Below are 24,483 nucleotides of genomic sequence, written 5' to 3' on the forward strand. Positions count from 1 at the left end.
GGCGAAGGGAAGGCGTCAGGGAGAGTCGGTCCGCTCTAGTCCTCGCGATTGTTGCCTCTACCTCGTCTCGCCCACCTACAAGTTCGTAGACTCCGGGGCGGGGCGGGAGGCGGCAGTTTCGAGCGGGTCTGGGCGGAGCTGAGACAGCGGAGGCGGAAGAGGTGGCTCGAGAGGCGGGGAAGGGGCTGGCCCCGGAAGGAGGAGGAAACCCTGGAAAGAAAACAGGAGCTAGTGAAGCTGCCGTGACAGGGAAAGAAAATGGCGACGCCGAAGGGGAGCCTCTGGGTCGGGGCCCAGTTGGGGCTCCCGCCGCTGCTGCTGCTGACCATGGCCCTGGCCGGAGGCTCGGGAACCGTTTCCGCTGAAGCGTTTGATTCGGTCTTGGGCGATACGGCGTCTTGCCATCGGGCCTGTCAGCTGACCTACCCCTTGCACACCTACCCCAAGGTAGGGCCGGTCCGCACCGGGCTGCCACCCTTCTCTGACCGCCCACCCTCCATTGTCCCGCGCTCCGCCCGCTGTCCGAGGCCACCACTCCCCCTCTGTCTCCCTGTGTTCTTCCCCAATCCCACCCGCAGCCCGCTCCTGGTGTGATTACCGGAAGTTTGTGCTGCACCTACCTCGTCACGGGTTGGGGGACGCAAAGGTGACAGAGATACGACCCCTTTTCCCTGGGAGCTTGCGGGGCAGCAGGGGAGACGAGCATTCCCAGGGGCAGGAGGACACTGGCGGTTAACGCGGGGTCCTCCCCTTCGCGGAGCACAACGGGCAGCGGGGCCAGGAGCAGCTAGGCAGCCCCACACGCCAAAGGTTAGTTTATAACCCGTGCTTCCTGGCGCCTGTCCGGGCTGGGGGCGCACAGTGTGCTCGCGGAGTCAGACGAGTAGACCCGTCCGCTGTGGGACGGGACGGATTAAGTCCGTCCGCGCCCGGAGCGGTGCTGAATTCCTGTGTGCACGGCGCCGCCTCTAGGGACTGGCGCGGCTTCAGAGAAAAAGCAGGACGGGGTCGTTCGGCATCCGAAGAATTGACCGTTCGCTGCCGAAGGCAGGGAAGTCGTGGAGCAGTGGGTGGAGAAGCGAGGCCACCCCGCACGGGGGAAAGGGTCAGAGCGTGAGGAGAGGGGTGGCCCTCCTGTCGCTCCCTGCTCGCGCCCGCGCCCCTTGAGGACTCGGCGTACTCAACGTTCTCCATGGCGTGGTAACCACCCGGCACTTTCCCGTGTGTGATTTGGGTATCCGCCCCTCTCCCCCCACTGCCTTTATTTGTAAGAGCTTTGGGTAGTGTTGCTGGTCGTTTTCTCCTCGTTTTTCCATCCTCCCCTCTGTGCTGGTTGCTTAACCTCGTGGTTAGCCCTTTCTGCTCTCTCAAACGACAAAGGGACCAGCAGGACAGGCCCCAGTGAAGTTAGGTTGCTCCTTATCGGCAAGCGTTTCGGGTGGAAATGAAGAGTTCTTCATGCGGTCACTTCCCCTATGTCAGTGTACTGCTGGATTTTACATTGCATGAGGCTTATCAGTTTTCAAGAAAAAGTGTAGGGTAGGGTATTATCTTAAATACTATCCTGTTGATATATATATATATATATATAGCAAGAGAGAGAAATGAGGAACTCTGACTTCCAGGCTTAAATCAATGTATACTGCCCCTAAATACATTATTCCCTTCTTGTGAACCTCTCATCTAAGAGGATTGTATGAGAAAACTCGTTAACATTGATTTGGCCTAGTTTGGGGCGGGGACTTAGTTTGTATCATTTGACTGGTTGGTTGCTGGTTTGGGGGGTTTTGTTTCGGTTTTTTTTTTTTTGGGGGGGGGGGAATTTTCCTAGCTAGTTTGTAGTATGAATTAGAATGCTAAGAGAATAATTAAATAATTCAGAAGGATAATATCCACTACTTTCTAAAAATTAATGTGAAATCTGTAAGTCATTTTCACTTTTTTTTTTTTCCACTTAAAGGCTATTCTCAACCAGGAACTCTAAATCATCTGGTCCCTGTATGTCCTTGACTTAAAATTCATTAACTATCTTCTGTTAGCCAGTATGATGAGAGATTTACACCCATTATCCCTAATTCTCACAACCACCCTGCAAAATAGGGTTTTACAATTGAAGAAATTGAGTCTCTGAAAGATTGAGTGACTTGCCCAGGGTCATAAAGCCAAGAAGTAGTGGAGTAGTAGGAATTCAGTCCCAAAACTGGCTACACTGTGCTATCTTCTGTTAATAACGGTGTATTAAATTTACTTGTTTCACTGATTTCTGTTGGCCCTCCTCCAAATTATTGTGTTTTGCATTTCAGGAAAAAGCAGTGTGTTGTATAAGAAGTGAATTTAGATGAATTTACAAGCTCACATAGCCTCTCTTGTTCTGGTGTTTGTAGCTGACAGATAGAACTCTCATCTTGATGACTCTTTTTTCAGAATTAATTATTTGTTGTAAGAAAGTAGACTACCTTACCTGTTCACAAATACTTATTTAAAAATTACTATATTTCACCCTTTAGCTTTCCTCAAAAGTGCAATTGCATAATTTGCCTGGGTCCAATTATAAGAGACATAAGTCATGTTAATAACAAAGCTAACTAGAGCCAGTTCGGTCATTTTTTAACAGTGTGGGCTCTGGAACCATACAAACCTGGGTTCTACTCCCAGCTTTTACAATCTGTGTGTCCTTGCTGATCACTTAACTTCTGACTTTGTTTTGCCAGCTGTAAAAAATAAAAACCTCACACCTTGCAGAACTAGTGTGAGGGTTAAAGATAATATGTGTGACATTCTCAGCACATGGCAGCAGATAGTTATGTCTTCTGCTATATGTTATGAAACCAGTTTGGTGTGTATAGTATTAGTAGTGCTGAATAATGAGACAATAGTTAGCTTGACCTACCTCAGGATATGAAAATGCACATAAAATCTATAAATGGTATCGTTGAGATTCCTTGTAATTATTTAGCTGGTGTTCTGTTTGGTAGGGAGCACCATTTCCTTGTGCTCTAAATCAGAGGAGATTTATGCCAGTCATTTGGGATACATAGGGCATGAATTATTTACTTGGAGTAATATTATCTAAAACATGAAACATGTGCTTGGAATAAGGATATGATTCTTCATTGCTACCGAGTGCCTCCTCTGTACTGGGTGTTGTATGAGATGTGAAGTATTAGTACGGTGCCTGGCACATATGGGTGCTCATTAAATATGTTATGCAAGTTATGTCTGTTTATGAGATGGTATAGCATAATATTAATAATATTGTGAATATATAAAATGTATAATCATATTCGTGATTGATGTAAGAGTATTGTCCCTGTTTTACAAATAAGGAAACTGAGGCTGAGAGAGATTAAATGACTTGCCCATAGTTGTACAGAATAAGTGGTGCTGAGCTTCAAACCTAGGCTCTTTTCACCATGCCGTACTCTCTTTTGAAAAGGGTACTGGAGGGCTTGTTGGGTTGGTTTAACAGAAGAAAACATACATATCTGAAAATGAAATGGCATGCAGTATAGCTCATACTAATGAGCTCATGCTTCCTCTGCGCAATATAAGGAAATGTGTGATGCTCCAAAGACATGAGAATGCTTCCATTGTTTTACAAAGTCTGCTAAAGCAACTCAGGTATGAAATTTATTTTAATTGTTAAAATTCTTTCAATTTCACCTTAACAATAAATGCAACTAGAACTGAGGTCCAAAAATGTGCTACCTTTAAAGCTGTATAGTAAAGCTTGTTTAATACTAGACTGCAGCCATGTCTTTGTAATTGGATTGCTGCTACTACATAAATTTTACTAATCCTTCTGCTGGAAAGAAATGAATACTGTTGTACTGGTTGCTAACTGGTATATGCACATCCTGTTTCCTTATTAGGTGCCTGCCAGTTTGTACACAGTGGATCACACAGTAAGTTAAGGGGCTTCCCCTACATGTACTGATTTGTTTCAAATACTATATGTGTTTCATTGAAGAAAAGCCTGTTGAAGACATTGTCATTGGTCTTACTAAGCAGTTAACATTTTCCAGTAATGAAGAATCTATCCTACCTTGAGCTCCCACACATATACAATGATGTCTATAACTATTGTTTCCTATTTTAAAAGTCTTTCATTATGATTAACACTACTACCATTTATTGAACACCTTCTATGTCCCAGGCACTGTGCTAAAAATATTGTCTTCCAGCATTATTGAGGGGTTTGGAGCTAATTTATAGCTATTACCTCCTTTTATGATGAGAAAACTAATATGATCTTTAGCTAGGTAAAGTAACTTGGGCAGGGTCATTCACCTCTGTCTGATTCCTTCCATTGGCCTTTCTCATATGTCACACTGTTGCTCGTTTGTGTTTTCATTTAAAGTAAGCCAAGTTTTAAAAAATCCTTTCATTTAAGCATGTTTATAGATGTACACCTCACTTTGTGGGGCCCTTTATAGCACAATTTGCCATGTGAAGCTAATCACGATACTTTTCCTGATAAGCCTGATGATTTGTACAAATATTTATGTGACAGAAATGTGCCATTGGTCCTAAGATACTTGCTTACTCATTTCTACCTCTGTTAAAGTCCTGATTATGTCACTGTTATTTTACTTTCAGTTTTTCCTCACAAAATAAGGGGAAAGAGTAATTTTTACCCACTAGGCTTCTTTTCTTGGATATCACTTTAAAAATAAGAAACTAAAACCTTTTGACATGGCAAAGGTCTTGGGTATTACCTGGCTCCTATCATTTTCTTTCAGTAATAGAACTTTTATTGGTCAGTTTATAACAAACCCTACTAACTTTGCTTTGTTTTTGTCCTTTTTTGGCCAACTAGTATTTTTGGAAAATACTGTTTTTTGGTAATCCTCCCTGTTCTTGAATTCCCTAGGAAGAGGAGTTGTACGCATGTCAGAGAGGTTGCAGGCTGTTTTCAATTTGTCAGTTTGTGGATGATGGAATTGATTTAAATCGGACCAAACTGGAATGTGAATCTGGTAAGATGGTGTGCTAATGACACCAGCAGTATATAACGTTGATGTTTTCTTGGAGTTGTTATACTTTTAATGGATTTTCCTCAGAAAATGACAAGCATAATGTTTAGTCACCCAGCATATTTTAATTATCATGAAGGTAAGACTTTTCGTAGCTACTTGTAGAAATTTCATGGGCTTTAAATTTCATCTGTTTGTTGAGACAATGTTTATTTTGTACTATGGATAGGACATCTTTGTTTAACCAAGTATTTGGTTTAGACAAATGCAGTAGTAATTACCCTTCTCATAATTCATCCCTACCTTTTCAATGGATAGTATAATTTTCCTAAGCCTTTCAATCATAGGCTAGTTGACTTCGCTCCAAGTTTTTTACTGAATCAGGCCTTTGACTCAGTATTTAATAGTGTATTCTTTGTGGGTCATGCCAATAAAAGAAGTAGCCAGGGTCTTTGTCATCTCTTAAACCACTATTCTTACTTTTGGCTGAAAGAGATGTGTTTAATAAAAGAAACCTGTAATCAGGACAAAACTGACATTTAACTTTTTAAAGAACTATAATGGAATTTTTTCCATTCACTACATTACACTGTTTATTCAGTGTAGCAGAAGGTGCCTTTCTCTCAGTCACTGTGTCGTGACTCACATCCAGCCTCTATAATATCATAACCTGATTTTTGGTGGCTCAGTCTCCTAACTGGCCATCTTTATGTGTGCATAATGCTGTTCATTTTATTATGTAGCATCTTTGAGAAGTATATTACAAGTACATGACTGGGTTGAAAAGAAAAATAAGATCAGCATAGTGGTGAAGTGTTCTATCACAAGGAAGAAATGGCTCTGGTGAACCTAATGAAGAGAGTATATCTGGTAGAGACCCAGAATTCTGATGTAGAACATTTTCTAAGTTCCCATTTTCTCAGAATTTAAGGTGCTTGATTGCTTTGTTTTTCTTTTTTTTTGCCATGCGAATATCCTTGCTTCTCAACTAAGTAATCAGTTCTGAACAGTAATATTATATATTTGTGTAAATCATAATAATGTATACTATTTTGTTCAACCCCATGAAATAGATGATTGTGTTTCGTTTTACACATGTAGAAATCAATAGTCAGAGAAATTAAACAGCTCAGCCCAGGTCACATACACAGCCAACAAATGATGGAGCCAAAACTTCATTCAGGATGCCTGTCCAATGAATGCAAACCTTAGCTACGAGGTTCCCTTCATGAATGTCATCATATAGCCAGAATCTGAGTGTGAACTTAATAGATTTATACCTGAAACATTTGACTTGCAGGAGGTAAAAGATAATTTTTTGTTGTTGTTTTTCTTTTTAAATATTACATTTGCTGCTATTACCAAATTTGAAAATCCATACTGATGAAAATCCATACTGATGAAATGCTTTTTAAGTATAAGAAATTTCTTCGTAAAATGCCAAATCCCTTTTCTGTCCTCCTCCCTTCTCTCTCTCTCTCTCTCTCTCTCTCTCTCTCTCTCTCTCTCTCTCTCACTGTGCCTCTCTTTCTTATAATTTGACTGTTTTTCTCTTACAGCATGTACAGAAGCATATTCCCAATCTGATGAGCAATATGCTTGCCATCTTGGTTGCCAGAATCAACTGCCGTTTGCTGAACTGAGACAAGAACAAGTACGAAACAATACTGCCTTTCAAAATTGCCTGCTTAGATTGCACTTACTTGTACTGAAATGATTACCACCCATTTGATCCCATTCTAGTGTTACATTTTATAATTAGTTTTTAGCAAGCAAATTATATATTAGCAGATAGGAAAATCAACTATACTTTTGTATAACATTTTACTGTTAAAAGTTATGTTCACATTTGTAATCTCATTTTGTTTTTTCTCATGATCCAATAACGATATTATCTCTATTTTGCACATGAAAAAAACTGGGGCTCAGGGAATTTGATAGTTCAGAGTCATTTCTTTTTTCATCCCACCTGCAATTGCCTTCACTCAGACCATCATCATTTCTCATCTATTTTACCAAATTAACTTCCAAACTATATTCCTACTAAAACCCCCTGTAGTTCACCTTTTAGTCTGTGCCCAGGTATTTATTTTCCAAGTGGAAATCTTATCATGTCATCTTATGTACTTACATACATCTTATAATACTCCAATCTTATATACTTCAGTAGCTCCCCATTGCATATGTGTTTAAGTTCAAACCACTTATCACAACCTGGCTCCTGATTACTTCTCGCATTATAATTCCCCAACCCCCATATCCAAACATACTGGGAAAAGTCTGTACTCCAAACATACTGGGAAAAGTTTTTTAATTTTATTAACTTTTACATAAAAAATACATGGTAGAAAACTCAAAAGGTAAAAAGACTATATAGTGAAAAGTGTCCTAGTCCTGTATCTCTCAGCCATTCACTTTTTCTCCATTAAAGTAGACAGGGTTACTATACAGATAATATTTTATGCATATACGAGGATACACGTATTTTTTAAAAATATATATACATAAAGAATACTCAGTTTTTTCACTATATAATATTCCATTGGATGGATATATCATAATGTATTTAAGCATTCCCTTATTTGTGGACATGTAGATTGTTTCTAATCTTTTTCATTTAAGAATTATATGCATATTTCACATATTTATGTTAGAATTGGAGGAAAGATACCAATTAATGTTAAAATTTTATCAGTAGCTTACTATACACACACACGCATATATTCAGCCCATAAATACTTTTTTCACCTTGCCCTGTTGTCACATTTTTCATTTTATGCATACTGTGTTTCCCTGAAAATAAGACCTAGCCGGACAATCAGCTCTAATGCGTCTTTTGGAACAAAAATTAATATAAAGCTCAGTCTTATATAAGACGTGGTCTTATAGTAAACTAAGACCGGGTCTCATACTGATTTTTGTTCCAAAAAACGCATTAGAGCTGACTGTCCGGCTAGGTCTTATTTTCCGGGAAATATGGTATATTCTTTTGATTGATTTTTTGCCTTCCTCTTTTCCATCATAATGTTCATTATGGCATGATTTATTTTACATGAAAGCATTAAAGATGAAAATGTATGTTATCCCTTTCCCTTCTACCTCTTGAGGTCTTGCTAGTCTTTTTTTTAATTATTTTTTTTAACTTTTAGTTATTTTAAGTGTGCATTTCCAGGACCCTCAGCTCCAAGTCAAATAGTTGTTTCAATCTAGTTGTGGAGGGCGCAGCTCACAGTGGCCCATGTGGGGATCGAACTGGCAACCTTGTTAAGAACACAGCGTTCTAACCAACTGAGCTGATAGGCCACCCCTTGCTAGTCTTTATTTAATCAAATCTTAAGATTCTCCCCATTTTTGGACCTGATTCAAAAGCTTTTCATTCTGATAGAGGTGACAAGTAGCTTATAAATATGTTTGGTGGCAAATTTAAGGGATTTTTAAGCTTTATAATAGTTAATTTACATAGATAAGAGTTTAATGCTAATGATTATAGTAGATTCATTTAATTATTTACACTCTGTCCCAGTAAGGATTTGGAGAATCTTGATTATGTTGCTGTTTTGAATACACATATATAAAAAATAATATATTTATCATGATTTAATTGTTATGCTTTTTTTTTTTTTTTTTTTTTTTTTAAGCTTATGTCCCTGATGCCCAGAATGCATCTACTCTTCCCTCTAACTCTGGTAAGGTCATTCTGGAGTGACATGATGGACTCTGCACAGAGCTTCATAACATCTTCATGGACTTTTTATCTTCAAGCTGATGATGGAAAAATAGTTATATTCCAGGTGATCACTATGCTTCATAGATGCATCTAAAATAAATATCAACAACAGTAAATGTGTATGTCTTAAATGAATGTCTTGGCATAGTGCCACGTATTCAATCACTTACAAATGTTTATCAAATAATAATTACTTATTTGGCGTAATGTAAACATTGGGCATCATGACACTCTGCCCTTTGAAAGTCTAAAGCCCATTGGTCCTTATCTAACAAGAACTCTGAGTCTTCTAAATTTTATAGTGGTTAAATTGATAAAATAAAATCTCTAGATGTGGGAGATAAGTATAATTAATATATTTTGAATGTAAATAGTGGCATATGTATATATATCACATATGGATATTAGAGAAAAGCAATATGACATAGTTTTTAGTTGTTTTAGTGCTTTTCTTCATAACTCTTATAAGAGAGCTTGTTGAAAAAGCATGTTGACTCCTAGAAAAGTAACTTTTCTCCTATCTCATTGTTTACATGCGAAGATAATATTAGCTATTTCTTGAGGGTTCTTATGCACAAGGGATTTATATATTTTATATCTTCAAGTGAATGAGGTTGTATTATCCCTCTTTTATTGATGAGGAAACTGAGTCTTATCTAAATTGTTTAAGGTCATCCTGCCAGTAAGTAACAGAAATAGGCTTCAAACTCAGGTCACGTTAGCTCCAAGGCTCATATGCCACCCTGCCATGCTGACTTCCTCTTCATTCCATAGTCGAATTCCTCAGATTTACCAGCCCACAAATGATTTTATGGCACTGTCTTTCTCTCTGGTAATAATTAAAGTAAGCCTTTTAATTATTATCGCTAATTGAGTAGCTTACTATGAGGCTAGTATGTGATTTTTAGCACTGTGTCCTGAGCTTTGGGCCTGTAATAAGTAAAACACAGAAGGGATTTTTCTCTCTTTAAATTCATGAGTAAGTTCGGTGTCCTAAAGCTACTTAAGTTAAAGCTTAAGTTGACTCTTAGAGTGGAGCCCTCATTCATTCCTGATTAGATGTGAAATTAGCTGTGTCTCTGTGTCAACTTGAATGTAATTAGGATGGAGAAGCCCCCATTTCAGAGGATCAGCATTACATGTAAAATGTGGAGTGTTTATCTATAATTTATGAATTGCTCATACTTAGAGAAGAATAGGAAAAAGATAGAGATAATAAGGGTTTAACCAAAAATGTTGGCAGTCTGCTAAATTATTCCTGATCAACTACAATTAGAACTCATTTTTTCAGGGTATGATATTTAATGCAGTATGTTGCAATTTGTCCCTCATATTTTTTCTTTTCTTTTTTTTTTTAATGTTGTCTGGAAGTTACACTGACTAAGTACTTGATGATGCCAGAAATCTGTCTGTTTCTTTGCAAGGCACTGGATGTGATGTTTAGGAAGTGCAATTAAAATATATTGTGGTTCATGTGTCTTATTTTTTATATCATATTTCTGTTACTTTTTCTCAATTTGAATGTTTATAGAGATGATTTGTTATAGAACTAGCTACTGAGAAAGGCTTTAAGAAGTACAAATGACTTAATTGCTTTCATTATCATTTTAGTCTAAGCCAGAAATCCAGTATGCACCACAGTTGGAACAGGAGCCTACAAATTTGAAAGAATCATCGCTAAGCAAAATGTCCTGTAAGTTTTATTTTAAGCAGCTTGGGATAAAAACCTCAGCAGTCAAATCTGGTTGTGGTAGACTTGGCTGAGTGATTGTTTTTACACTAATGGAAGGTGAACACGTAATTTGTAAGACAGTGGTTCTCAAACTTGAATGTGCACTTGGATCTGGAGAGCTTGTTAAAACAGATTTCTGAGCCCCCCTGCAAAGTTTCCAATTTACTAAATCTGGGAAAGGGCCTGAATTTGCATTTCTAGCAAGTTCCCAGATTTTGTGGATGCTGCAGGTCTGGGGACCGTACTTTGAGAACTACTATTCTAAAACCATTTGGTTTGCTTTGAAGGATGTTATGAGTATAAGCTAATGAAATATTTTGATATTTCCTTTGTTTCCACACTAGAAGTGAATTTTAACTCATGGGAATACAAAACATCAAGCTAAAGCTGAGCTTACCTTTTCCTTATTTTAGATACTGATTTAATTGACTTTCCTATTATTTAAGTGGGTGGACAATGACGGCGCATAAGGCCGTCTTTAACATTAGAACGAACCAAATTCTGTTATTCATGTCCACATGTAATTAAATGAAAAGCATCAATGCCAGTGAGAATTTGAAAATAAAATACAAAATCCTTAATGTAGTAGAATATCCATTTAGTGTTTAATGTGCCATAGGAACTTGGATTCATTATAAAAGTTACCAGATTACACTTACGAGAACAACTGGATGTCTGTGTCGTGTATAGATCTAGAAGTAGTCATTTGAGACTGTCTTGGAGTATAGGATATTATAAACATGTACCTTATTATTTCAGCAGATCTTCAAATGAGAAGTTCACAAGCACACAGGAACTATCTTGAAGATGGAGACAGTGATGGCTTTTTAAGATGCCTCTCTCTGTATGTATTCCTCTATGGGTATTAGGAGATAAAATCTGATTCGTATCTGAGAGATATATTCATTTTTATTATTTGAAAATTATTATTACCTGCTCAAAAGTAAAAAGCTTTTTTACCTTTTTCCTACCAAACTTGTACTTTGGGGTATTTTAGTTTGTTTAAAAGGTAATGTGGATACTATTTTAATAAGACCCAAGCAGGTATTTCACAGTACAAAAGCTTTCTTGTTGGGATTCCTTGATTTATATTAAGAAATGTACTTCTCTAGCCATTTAAGTTAATTTAAAAGTAAATGTTAATGGTTTGGGGGTTGCATTTTAGTTTTTAGCTGCAGGGCCATACACGAGGCTGGAGGAGGTAGGTAAGGGCTATAAGTTAAGGAGGGCTTCATGTTCTGTACTAAGGAGTGTCCACTCTATGCCAAAGATTCTTAAGGATGGCAGGGAAAAGTGGACAGGCAGGGGTAATGGATACCGTATGCCCTCCTTGATATTCAAAAGGAGTATCCAGCTTTCTGAGGGTGAGGAGGGTTTCAGCAAAGTATTCGTGCTTCTCCTCTTCAAGGAGTTCTTCACCTGCTCCCCAACACAAGAAAAAAAGAAAAGAAAAAAGGGAAAGAAAGTGGGCTGTAACACTTACTGATAATTATTTATTCTGTTTCAGCCACCAGGCCAAGCATGTAGGTCGTGCAGCGAAGTGTTTACCCTAACAGTGTGTATACTCTAGTGGGCTGTTCTAGCTCAGCTGTAACACAGCAGTAGGCCAAACGGCATGCTTCCTGTAGTTTCTTGACAGGTTTTATCATATCAGTGGGGTTATGTTGGAACCTAGAAATTAATGCCTTTTACTGAACAAAGTCTTTAAACTGGGTAAGAAAATGAGTATTTAACTTTAGATTTTCTCTTCCTTTCATTTCTAAACCTGCTTTTGACCTTGTGCAAAAAAAAGGGGGGGGGGCAATTTTTCTCTCTCCAGTATTTAGGATTTTTGTTGCAATTTGATAGTTTTATGAAAGCTAAGTAATCACCTATTATAAGTTACAATTCTCAATGCTACACCACCTGGCATCTTATTGGTGACTTACTACCCTTTAACATTTTGTTCTTTTATGTTGTTCTTTTAAATCTAATATTTTAGAAGTAATTTTGTAAATGTTTAACTTATGAAATAACTAACTTTAGAAATTTAATCCTACCCTATGAAGTTTCTGTGCACAGATATGAATTATTAAAATAGTATCCTACATTTTAATAAAGAGTATTCTTTTTTAAAGGCTTTTACCCCTTCAGTGATCTCATTTGACTCTTAGAACAGTATACCCTGTGATAAGCAGGTAGATCAGAGAGGTGAATCAACTACCCCCAAGATTATACATCTACTATGTTAAAATAAACCTAGGTTTTCTAATTCTACGTCTTCTACTCATCCTGTTCTTCCATAGCTGTCTGCTTTCTAAAGGGTCATGATTTTTAAGATTGCATACAAGGTCACCTAGCCAGTCAGTGCAATCTGGTCTTCTGACTCTTACTGCTTCTTTATATTGTATCACATAGCTGTTAGGAAGGTACCTTTGGCCTCCAGAATGGAAATTGAGGTCACTCATTTTTTCACTCGTCATTTCTTTTTGCAGAATGTGTTATGTCCAGGCACTGTTTAGGGACTTGAGAAATAAGAAAAGATGTTCAGTCTCTGCCTCTATGGAGTCCTCAGGTTTAGTATGGTAGAGACAGACACACAAACAATGAACGACACAATATGATTGCTATATTGGGCAGACGGATGGCTCAGTTGGTTAGAGTGTGAGCTCTGGGCAACAGGTTGCCGGTTTGATTTCCACATGGGCCAGTGAACTGCACCCTCCGCGACTAGAATGAAGACAATGAGCTGCTGCTGAGCTGCCACTGAGCTCCCGGGTAGCCGGATTGCTCAGTTGGTTGGAGCGCGTGCTCTCAACCACAAGGTTGCCGGTTCGACTCCTGCAAGGGATGATGGAGTGTGCCCCTGCAACTAAGGTTGAACAACAGCAACTGGATTTGGAGCAGAGCTGCGCCCTCCTCAACTAAGATTGAAAGGACAACTTGACTTGGAGCTGATGGGTCCTGGGAAAAACATACTGTTCCCCAAAAAAGTCCTGAAAATACACACTGTTCCCCAATAAAGTCCTGTTCCCCTTCCCCTTAAAAAAAACAAAAAGCAAACAACAAATAAAACCCAGTGTGATTGCTGTATGTCATACATACACACATCTCTCATGTACAGAGTACAAGGAGTATGCCTAAGTCTATCAGGTTTCAAAGGGAGGATTTACAGAGGAGAAATAAGTCTTAAATGATGAGTAGAGATTTTTGCTAGTTGTAACACATTTGCTTAATTTTTTTCAGCTATGCTGGCTTCCTAAAGAATGTATAGGATATGTTAATATGTATAGAGAGTCAATAGAATCAGAGATTTGACCAAACCAGGTAGACAGGAACTAGATAGGAGCAGGAAAGTAATCATTTAGTATTAGGATGAGGCCTGGACCGGGTTGGAGAACTTCGGTAAGTCAAGATATTATGAGGCCTGAACTAGGATGGTGGATAAGGAGAACAGGAGATAGTGGAGATGGTCGAGAATCTGTAGGATTGTTTTGTTGTAGAGATTGCAGAAGTGACCTGACTATAAAATGAGCCCCAGTTTTTTGGTTTAATTGTTACTGGAACCCAGATATCAAATATATCCTTTTCATTTCATGGAAGGGTATTCCTTAGTACCCAGATTAGGGCTGGAATATGAAAATTAGACATTTTTCGTTAAAAAATATTTTTTACTCTATTATCTTTCTAAAATGGAATACTTAAAACATATAGGATTCCCTGCTTTTAGATGAAATGCATTTTACAGAGTCAGTTTCTTGCTAGGAGACAAACAATGACTGTGCATACTTTTTCCTTAGCATATTCAAGGGTTGGCAAACCATCAAGTGAATGGGCTATGGTGGTCAGTCCAGATCTTTTGTTAGACAGTGTTGGATAAGCACAGATGTGAAAATCGGATTACCTGTATTTACATAGTTTTTCAGAATTAGACTCTTAAATATTTAAAAATTGCTTGACTTTTTCCTGTTCTTGGAATTTTAATCTATAGTTTGGCAAACATAGGTCAATTATGGAAAAAGCTTTAGTTGCTGATTCTTGTAACTGGCTTTCTACCTTAAGATATCTTAATCATAAGAAACGCATAACTATCTTTACTAAGATATGCTCTAATGGGTGCAGAATGCCTCATACTAGATGTGCTCTTGTAAATTGAAATATAAGTAAATTGTAGCAAATTAAATATTTGAAATGTTCTAGAGAAGCTAACTTCCAGAAGCCTATTGTGAATCCTTTTGTAAAACAAATGACCATTTCATAATTTATTCTGTGATTGAGATTTGGGTTTTTTTTAAGTGGGTATCATTGTAATACCTTGCAAAATAATATATATGACATTTTTATAGCAGCATACAATTGATAGGACAGTTTCATTTGTCTTATCTCATTTAGTAATTTAAAAATACCCTTGACAGTAATTTGCTTTAATTTTATATATTTAGCAGAAAGCCAGTATATCTGATTTTTTTACTTATAAAAAGTGATACAGCCATGTTACAGAAGCTTGAGAAATGAAGGAGAGGATATCATACCACCCTAATATAGTACCTATTATAATACTTCCTTCTATAAGTACGTTTTTAAAAATAGTTTTAAGGATAGTACACATAAAGTTTTAATTGTATTCGTAAACTAAGTGCGTATGGGTTATTGCCTTTAATTATTAAGAATCTCCTATTGTGAAATTTTTGACATAACTAATTGTTGATTTTTTTTCAGTAACTCTGGATGGATTTTAACTACAACTCTTGTCCTCTCGGTGATGGTATTGCTCTGGATTTGTTGTGCAACTGTTGCGACAGCGGTGGAGCAGTATGTTCCCTCTGAGGTAAATTTGACGCTAACACTTCAGCCATTTGAAGACTGAGCCATATGATTTACCATTTGAAATGCTTGATTTGTTTAACTAGAAAAACAAGGCCTCTATTAATAGAAGTTTTAATGGTAGTTTTAATTACACATGGGGTTGGAACACATACAGATTTGCAGCACAAGAATCACTATTCCCAGTTTTCTGTGATGCTAACTACTGTGGTTACTTTGTGGTTACTGTGATGCTAACTACTGTGGTTATATTGACTGGTTTGAGCACAGTGTCTCTTTCCCTGGTTCTTTGAGACTGAAAGAACCTGTTGATACAAGTTTCTAAGGTGATATTTCAGAAAGAAGACTTTTAGAACCACTAAATTTTAAATTAATTGCCACAAATGTTCAAGAGTAATTGCTGCTTTAGAAGCAGCAAAACTAGAGATTTTGAGTTAACTAGAGATTTTGAGTTAACATGTTCTGGTATATAACTCAGAGAGAGATAGAAAACTATCATGACTTCCTTGATAAAATTTAACTGGCCCAACCAAGACACGTAACTGTTAAGTAAAGGAGTTTTGTTTTGGGGAAAGTCTATAATTTAATGATGCAATTTAGCTTTCAAGGAAAGCTAAATTTACATAACTAAATATAGGATGATAATGTCTGTTGACATCAAATCCAACTGAAATAAACTTTAGCTCTCTTGTGCCACCAAAAGTGCAATTGAAAAAGAGAGAAAAGAAGAAAGGGAAATTAAAATAGAATCTGTTAATAAGTAGTTGGCATGGTTCTTGAACCAATCTTAATCTTAAAAGACTATAAAGATATGTTTTAATATAAGATTTACACATGAATAATTAAGGTCATATTTTTTTTATTAAGATGATATGTAATCTAGGCAGCTAGGAACGGGGGCAGGATAGTGTTGACAACTAACATTTACATAGTTCTTTAAAATTTATGAAGTATTTTCTTATATAAGTCCAGCAGTACTCTGCAGCAGGTTTTATTATCCATTTTATAGATGAGTAAACAGGTTTACGAAGTTTAGTTAACATTGCTGAGATTGCACAACAATGCAAGTATTGAGGCTACAATTAAGCTCTTTTGACTTACAGCTCCTGTATATCATCTTTCCTACGGCTGATCAGGTGTTTAAGTGGCACAAATTAAATGTGTAAAGTGTTAAGGAAAGCAGAGACTGTGCTGGGATTGTCAGTGAAGTCTTTTCGATAATGTGGACCTTAACCTGAATTTTGAGGAATGGGTGGTAAGATTTGGATTAGCAGAGAGGGGAGGGTGGACAATTTTCCCAGGTACAGACAAGAATAAGCTAGCTATCAGGGAAGTACTGTAAGGAACTGATTTGATTAAAAGAACTTAAATTAGGAAATTAAACCAAACTGATAACGTTGGACAGGATTGGGAATTGTAGAAGTGTTAGAGATTGCATAAATTTCTGTAAAAAAAAAAGTACATTTTGATATGAATGTACTGATGACATCCTCTTGCTGCATTACCTACTTGTGTTCTTATTTAATTCTGATGTCAATATTTTAGTCATTTTAGTGTTCCTAATAAAATGAAATGTCCCACCTGACATCGGTGGGTCATTGCCTTTACCTCTGACTTCCTTCTGAGTTACTCCTTGCCTTCTAAATCCTGTGGCAAGAAAGCCAGAACCCTCGAAGTCTGTGTTGACCTCCCCATCCTGTGGCACTTTATTCTTTACTTTGTATTTCATTAGCTCAATTCCTTCTCCATACCCCTAGGATGCATATTCTAAAAGAATAAAAAATACACCTAGAGAATGATCTGTTTATTGCCAGGAAAGACTGAATGGCTGGCCTCAGGTGCAGTTTACCTTGATAAATCTACCACAACGTGGATGCTGGTCCCCAGACCTACTGACTAACGTGGAGCACTTTTTACTAGGCACTGCTATGAATTAGCGCATTTCATTCTTCCACTAATTCTGTCAGGTGGCTGCTATTATTATCCCCATTTTCCAGATACAATAACTGCAAGAGAGACTATATAATTGCCCCAGTGTCACATACCAGTAAGTGTAGAAGCAGAACTTGAACCCAGATAGTGTGACTCCAGAGCCAGCACTTTTAAGTTTCTTTAGTTGTCCTGGAATCAGCATAGGAGCGTTGATTATGTGATTCATATCAGGAGCTGGTGTCCTGTCACCCTTGGTCCCATGTGCACCCGGACACTGGGAAGATAAATACCACTGAGACCGCATGGGTCATGCTTCTGTTCCAGGATGCTGCAGCTCTCTTAGCCAAGCAGTGCTTAGATGAACATTTCATAGATTTTTCCTCTCTTAACCTTACTTGACCTATGGAAGTGACCTCCTCTTCTGATACTGTTTAGATATGTTAATGGCAAACTACCATTGTAGTCTGGTCACGTGTTCTAGATCTGGGGATCTTTCCAGGTGACTCTTGATCTTTCTTTTCCTTTTCGATGTTGTCTCTGTTGTAATAAATTTTGATTGTATTGCTTTAATTCTGTGAGAAATTCTCTCCCACTTTTCCCACTTCCGCCTCCTAGATCCTAGTGACCATAAAGCCTAAGGCATTTAGACCCACGTGGAGACCTGGTGATGGCTGTTACATTTTCTCCAACTATCTGCCTTCTGAATGTTATTTTCTTGCCCCTCTTTGAACTCTTCTTCCTAGCTTTAACAATTAAATTATGGCTGCACCCTCAAAGAGTCTAGACTTTTCTGAGGAGACATATTTTCTAGAAAAGTGTGTGGAAATAGCTATTTAGATTCACTGCTTTTAGGCTTTACTTTGTATGTGAAACCACACTTTCGCTAGGTATTAAGGTTGTTTCAACTATATTTTTATTATAAAAATACTGTATACTTAGTGTGGAAATTTGTAAAGTACATATAAAGAAGCAGGAAAAAAATCATCCTTTCATCCAGAAATGTTGTGTTACCATTTTAGTGGATTTCTTTCAGTATAAACAATGTTTGTTTTTGCTTTTGCTTAAAAATACTGCAGTACTGGATGTGAGGGCGATCTGACTGCAACATCTGTCACCCTATTGATCGCCAGGGTTGATTCGGTTGATCTGGCTGGCTAGGTGGGTGTCCCATTCCTCCCTCACCGATCCATGTGCGTCCCTCCCAAAGCTGCGCAATCGGACGAACAGGACGACCTTCCCCGATAGAGGAGAGGACCGTGTTCTTGGTCAAGGGTATACGAGTAGCTGTGCTCCCCTGCTAGAACCTCCAAACAGGCTCTCAAGGTCCATTTGTAGGAGAACATAGGGTAGTCAAGCTTCCAAGACTCCAGACACATCCAAATGAGGCGCTGCACGTGGCAGTCTGCCTTTCTTTAAAAAAATAAAAAAAATTAAAAAAAATACTGCAGTATAAATATTTCCTCTATTTACTATAAAAATCATTGAGAACTTAGCGTTAGAGATGTTATTCAATTTTTTTTTTTTGGCCAAAAGCCACCTATTTTAAACTTTACTTTCAGAAAGTCTTTTCATTGATTTTATTGGAGCAGAAGTTATTGCTGACCCCTCTCCATAGTGAGACTCCATTTTAAGTCCTACAGAATAATCCATCTATGACCAATGTTATTTATATTGTTTTTGTTACTTATATATATAAGTTTCGGTATGTTTGTAGGAAATCATAAGCCACCACCACCACCACAACCACCACCACCACCATAACCACCACCACCACCATCATAACCATCACATGAGAGAATATGTGTCTTTTCAGTACAGCCTTGGTTCTTAGAGCTTAAACATGAAATATAAAAAGTTTCCTTTTCAGTCACTAAAACAAAGCTTAACATGGTGGTGATAAAGGTCAGGAATGTGGTCTTAGAAATGTATAGGCAGCTTTATTTTTCTTATTTAGGAAAGCTCTGAAATAACTTATCTTTAGCCTGCTTTGCCTGTAGTAGTTAGGTATTTATCGTATATCATTTATTTGTAATGGCCAGTAAGAGTTAGCAAAGAATTTCATTTTCTTGGTTGATCTTAAAGCAGTGTCATTAGATTGACTTGATGTATAAAGATTCTGGTCCTCTTTACTTTTTTCTTCTGTTCTGTCACATTTATGGTGTCATTTTTGAAAATTAATGGGATGGCGGTTTTTCTTGTTGAGCTATCTATTTAAGATAATAGTTGTCTGTCATTCATAGTGGTCCTTGACAGGCAGGCCAAACTTGGCGTACCAGAACAGGGTTTGGCAGTATTGGGTATTCCTTCCTAGAGATCAGGCAGCCTCAGAAATTCGCTGTAGCAACAGATGTTGATGTAGATGCTACCTTACTGTTATCTCCTTATATGTGTGCTTCCTTTTCTCTATTTGTCAAGACCGTGATCATCTGATTTTGTGTGGTCAGTTAAGAGCTTTAAAGACTCCTAATAACATTCGTGTTAATAAATCACACACATTTATGGATAACTTATTATGTGCCAGGCCCTGTTCAAGGGATTAAAGATACAATGAAGAATAAGATCAAGACAAAAGAAAGTTAAATGTTAAAGGTTTCTGTGACTCAGGACGTAGGGTGAAATATGTCCTAAATTATAATAAATGGTATTTTCTTTGTCAAAAAAACAAGACCAAGAACCGTGTTTTTCTACAAGATCCTTGTAGAAGCTTTAAGTCTTATAAAAAAGTCAATTGGAAAACAATGTAAGTGCTACAGCTTTTTAATCCAAATTCTGTTAAGAAACTGGGTTTTAGAAAAGATTTAAGTAACTTATCCAAGATTGTGTAATGGTTATTGATAGAGCCCAGGCCTAAAGCCCAAATATGTATTTACTAATTGAATTTATTTTTCTAACTTTTAGAAGTAATATATGTAACATAAGTTAAATTTTTCTCTTCAGATAAATCAGTCAGTCGTTTTTAAAAAACTTCCAAGTAGTTACCATTTTTAAATTTTATCTTCTATTTTTTTTGTTTTATCAACTTTAAATATTATCTAATGTCTTCCTACTGAAGGATGAGGAATTTAGTTCCTTACATTATCTCCCACCTCACCTCCCATCTCTTCACTTTCTTCCACGTTTATGTTTGAAATCATTCAAACAGTTCCTGGTTGCTGTGTTAAGGTCTTTAAATGTTGCTAGGTAGAGTTGTGAAAGTTTTGTTTCACAATGACTCAGAGCAAATTATCACATGTTAATTCTGGGTTTTAAGGAGGCCACATATATCAGATCCATGTCCAATCCGTCAACTGCTGAATTTTGTCTGGAAGTTATTCTCTTGTTGCAAAAGTATAGGGTACTGGGCCATCTTCTTATGACATGGTAGCCATTGCCTTGAAAGCGTAGGCAGCAGACCGTATCTGAAACATGTTTAAGTAAGCAACCATCACAACAGTCACTTTTAGAACATTTTTATCACCCCCCAAAAGAAAACTCACACTTGTTAGTGTCACTCTTCATTTCCTCCCAAGCATCACCACCACCAGCACCACCACCATAACCACCACAACCACCATAACCACCACCACCATAACCACCGCCACCACCACCACCATAACCCCGACCAACATAACCATCATAACCACCACCACCACCACCACATAACCATCACCACCACCACCACCATAACCACCACCACCATTGCCACTCCTAGCCATAGACAACCAGTATGTGGTCCCTTGTGACTGGCTTCTTTCACTTAGCATAATGTTTTCAAGGTTCATCCATGTTGTAGCATGAATCAATGTTGATAAGTACTTAAACTCTTTATTCAGCGTCTTTTAAATGCAACTTTCCAACATTAAATACTTCTGTGTGGTTCTTGCTGTATAATCTAGTCACTTGCCCTATCAGTAATGTCAGAACTTTAATTTTTAACTCATGATTCAGAGATTTGTTGCTAAGGGAGTGAGTTAACAAAATCTATCCCATTTCTTAGTAAAAACTTTGCACTTCACTTTTTTACCTTTAGGAGACAGACCTACATCTACATAAAATACTTTCCAAAGATATTAGACGTGACCATTGTATTCCAGTGAATTTTATGACATTTGCAATGACTATTTTATGCTTTCATTGATTAGTTTTACTATCTTCTTGGATATAATAGTAATAATTTGAGGAGCTTTTATATGTTTATGAAGATCTTTCTATCAGTGTTAAAATGTTTCATGTATATTCTTTGTTCTACTCATAGCCTTTTAAAATAGCACTTATTTTCTAAATGTATTAAGTTAAAACATTTAGGAGGGGAGAAACTTAATCAAATCATTTGACAACTTGTTTGGAGAATTAAGAGTTAAAGGAATTAATCACTTAAGGTATCAAACCTCTAGAATCAGAGCTCTTGGTGTGGCCACACTAACTTCATTTAAATCTGAGCAATTTTTTCTTGATACAGTTGTTATACTTCTAAATATTTTAAGTTGGGACATGTAGAAAAAAACTTTTTTGGCCATCCCTGGCAGCTGAATCTCATATTTGTAACACTTTGAGTAAAAGCATTCTTCATTCTTGAGGATGTCTATAGCAATCTTTTTTTTTTTTAACCAAGAAAAAAAAATTACTTGATATCTTAGAGAGGTTAATTATCCAAATTGCTAATGTGTATTGATTTTATTTTGCAGAAGCTGAGTATCTATGGTGACTTGGAATTTGTGAACGAACAAAAGCTAAACAGATACCCAGCTTCTTCTCTTGTGGTTGTTAGATCTAAAGCTGAAGATCATGAAGAAGCAGGGCCTCTACCTACAAAAGTGAATCTTGCCCATTCAGAAATTTAAGGTTTTTTGTTTTTTTTTGTTTTTTTTTTTTAATGTAATAGACATCTAAATTTCCATTCCTCATAGAGCTTTTAAAAATGGTTTCATTGGATATAGGGCTTAACAATCACTATCAAAGGCAAATAAAGTTACCCAAATCTGTAAAGACTGTATTTGCTGTAACTTTCCCTGTAACTTTTTCCTAGTAATTTAAGAGGTGAATATTTGGAGTTGTATTTTTATTTTAATATCTGTAGCTACTTTAATTATTATTTGCATTGTTTTTGTTTATTTTCTTTCTTAGCCAAATTCTATGAGCTGATCATTGTTCTTCCCCACTTCTCGCCACGATGCCATCAATCACCTTAGTTAATAAGCTGAATGCTCAGTAGACTATGATGCTTCTGCTCAGAAATAGCCCACGGCCTGTAACTTGAAATTTAGCAGGAAATGCCCTTTGATGACACTACATTTTCAGTTGTATTGAACTGAAGTTATTAAAATTTTATTTGAATAATTATGTGCTGAAATTGAGTTTAATAGACTCCTGATTTTCCAATCTTTCTTCTCACCCCTAGCCAAACCCTATAAATTCTATCTATTGCTATATAATATGATCAGGGAACAAACTCAAGCAAAAACGATCCTCTCAGAAGTGCATTTTATGTTATTTGCACAGCCTGTAGACTTTTGTTGGATGAGTCTTTCCAGAGAACCTTTTCTGTTAGAAAGTATGTCAAGTATAAGTTTAAAGATATTTTCAGAGAAAACTTCATTTTGACAGTAAGAATTAGACTCTTGTGATGCAGAATTAGGTATAGATTTCACTTGGCAAAAGCTATTATTATCATTCCTTTATAATAATACAAATTTAAAACTAAGAGTGATATCAGGTAACACAGTATACCAGAATCTTAACATGATTCGGTGTCACTATACCATGAAATGTTAGATAACTTTGCAAACCAATACTTTCCTTACCAATGGGCATTGCTGACAACTGCAGTAGTACTTTCTGACTAAAGAGTGAGTCACACACTTACCTTACAGCCTAGTCATCAGCTTTCTCTGAGTCAAAAAAAATAGTTAACAAGACCTTGTTCACAAAACATAGGTTTCACGTTTTAAAATAGTTTGTCTAGATTCGGAAGCTAAAGGGTTAGAAAGTATGTGAACACATCCAGATGCAGAAGAGAGGAGGAATTACTAAGCAGACATCAAGCAGTCATTGTCTTATTTTTTATGAGAAAACAGTTACAAAACATGAAGAATTGGAGTTCACCTTTAAAATAAAGCCCAGTTGTCTTATTCCCTACCCATGGTACATACTTAGGTTCCTTAATATCAGGCACAGGTTTAACTGAAGCAAAGCGAGGGGGAAATAAAAAATGTGCAGATTTGTAGGAGTCAGCCCACTATTAGGAAGGACCTCCCTTATAAAAACAAAAAGAATATCTAGATAAGGAGCAATTGTACGATTGTCCTGCATTCTCTCACCTTCCCTTGGTATTGTTTCTCTGCTTTCCAAATAAAGTTCCCTCTGACAATATTGATTCAAGTGCAAATAAACTTATCACTCTTGTTTATGAGACAATTCCTGTATGTGGAAATACCCCATCATTCCTTGTATTTAGTAGGCACTCAGATATTTGTGTCCTGCCTTCATTTTATTTCACCATGATTAAAAGAGACTGACATTAAAAAAAAAATTCTACTTTTAAAAAAGAAAAAAATTATATCCCCCCCAAAATATATGCATGTGTACACACACACACACACACACACACTGTAAAAAGTGTTTGACTTGAAAATTTTAACTAAGGCAACCAAACCGAGCCTCTAGGCCCCTTTTCCTAAAGGAACAGTTTAGCCCTTCTTTGATGGGCCCAGCTTCATTTGTTTCCATGAGACAGGTACCACCTTCTTTCCTCTTACACAAAAAGCCTCTTCTCGAGAAGTTTGTCTTGGTCCTAGGGAAGTTCTGACGCCCCTTGACTCTCTGGTTCAAACCTCACAGATTCCTAAGGTCCTTGGTTCAGGTCCCTAGTCTAAGAGACACACTGATTCAGGCAATTACGAAAATAGTCACCATAATGATCTAGGCTCAAGATTCCGTCTTTCACACAACTTCATGGATACCTTTTATTTATGATAGATTATTTTTTGGTAAATCAAAAATTGCCAAATCATCTGGTCCGTCACTCTTGTCTCAGAAATTTCTATGGTGTATCATCAGCCCAGCTGATCAGCATGTGAAGCCTAGTGTTTTTACTCAGCTGATATTCTAGCCAAAAGCAAACAACTTTATCCCTGTTGTTCATCTGCTTTATCATAGATAAATGTGCCATTTCTATTATAATTTTTGTGGGCTTTTTAGTATCTTACGGCCACACATTGGGAATCATTGATCTAGAGGTTCATTCTCAACTGAGTCCCCATCACCGCCACCCCATGGCAGTGATTTTGCCCAGATACCCTATTATAGATCTATAATTCAACCATTCAACAACCACT

The 24,483-nt window shown here is 37.2% G+C and overlaps 1 protein-coding gene across 7 annotated transcripts; it reads left to right on the top strand.

Annotated features, from left to right (window-relative positions):
- The first annotated feature begins 19 nt into the window (after positions 1-19).
- On the top strand, positions 20-24,323 carry TMEM59 (transmembrane protein 59). Of its 7 annotated transcripts, none has more exons than XM_081055198.1 (10): positions 143-447; positions 3,873-3,905; positions 4,874-4,979; positions 6,536-6,630; positions 8,615-8,767; positions 10,315-10,396; positions 11,195-11,279; positions 15,134-15,242; positions 19,837-19,910; positions 21,835-23,531. In XM_081055198.1, the coding sequence occupies exons 1-10, from the start codon at positions 259-261 to the stop codon at positions 21,839-21,841; spliced, it is 933 nt and encodes a 310-aa protein (XP_080911324.1). In that variant the 5' UTR covers positions 143-258; the 3' UTR covers positions 21,842-23,531. The 7 variants fall into 7 exon arrangements, with proteins under 7 accessions (XP_080911320.1, XP_080911321.1, XP_080911324.1 ...); XM_081055199.1 differs by having other exon boundaries at positions 11,198-11,279; XM_081055194.1 differs by lacking the exon at positions 19,837-19,910 and having other exon boundaries at positions 20-447; positions 21,835-23,682.
- The last annotated feature ends 160 nt before the right edge of the window (positions 24,324-24,483 follow it).

The sequence above is a fragment of the Rhinolophus hipposideros genome, assembly GCF_964194185.1.
Source record: "Rhinolophus hipposideros genome assembly, chromosome: 8".
Lineage (NCBI taxonomy): Eukaryota > Metazoa > Chordata > Mammalia > Chiroptera > Rhinolophidae > Rhinolophus > Rhinolophus hipposideros.

Bases quoted from the DNA above. Each gene is read 5' to 3' on its own strand.
- TMEM59 (XM_081055194.1), top strand. From the start codon at position 259: ATGGCGACGCCGAAGGGGAGCCTCTGGGTCGGGGCCCAGTTGGGGCTC. The intron at 6,631-8,614 runs GTACGAAACAAT...TTTTTTTTTAAG, and splicing joins CTGAACTGAGACAAGAACAA to CTTATGTCCCTGATGCCCAG. The intron at 11,280-15,133 runs GTATGTATTCCT...ATTTTTTTTCAG, and splicing joins TTTTTAAGATGCCTCTCTCT to TAACTCTGGATGGATTTTAA.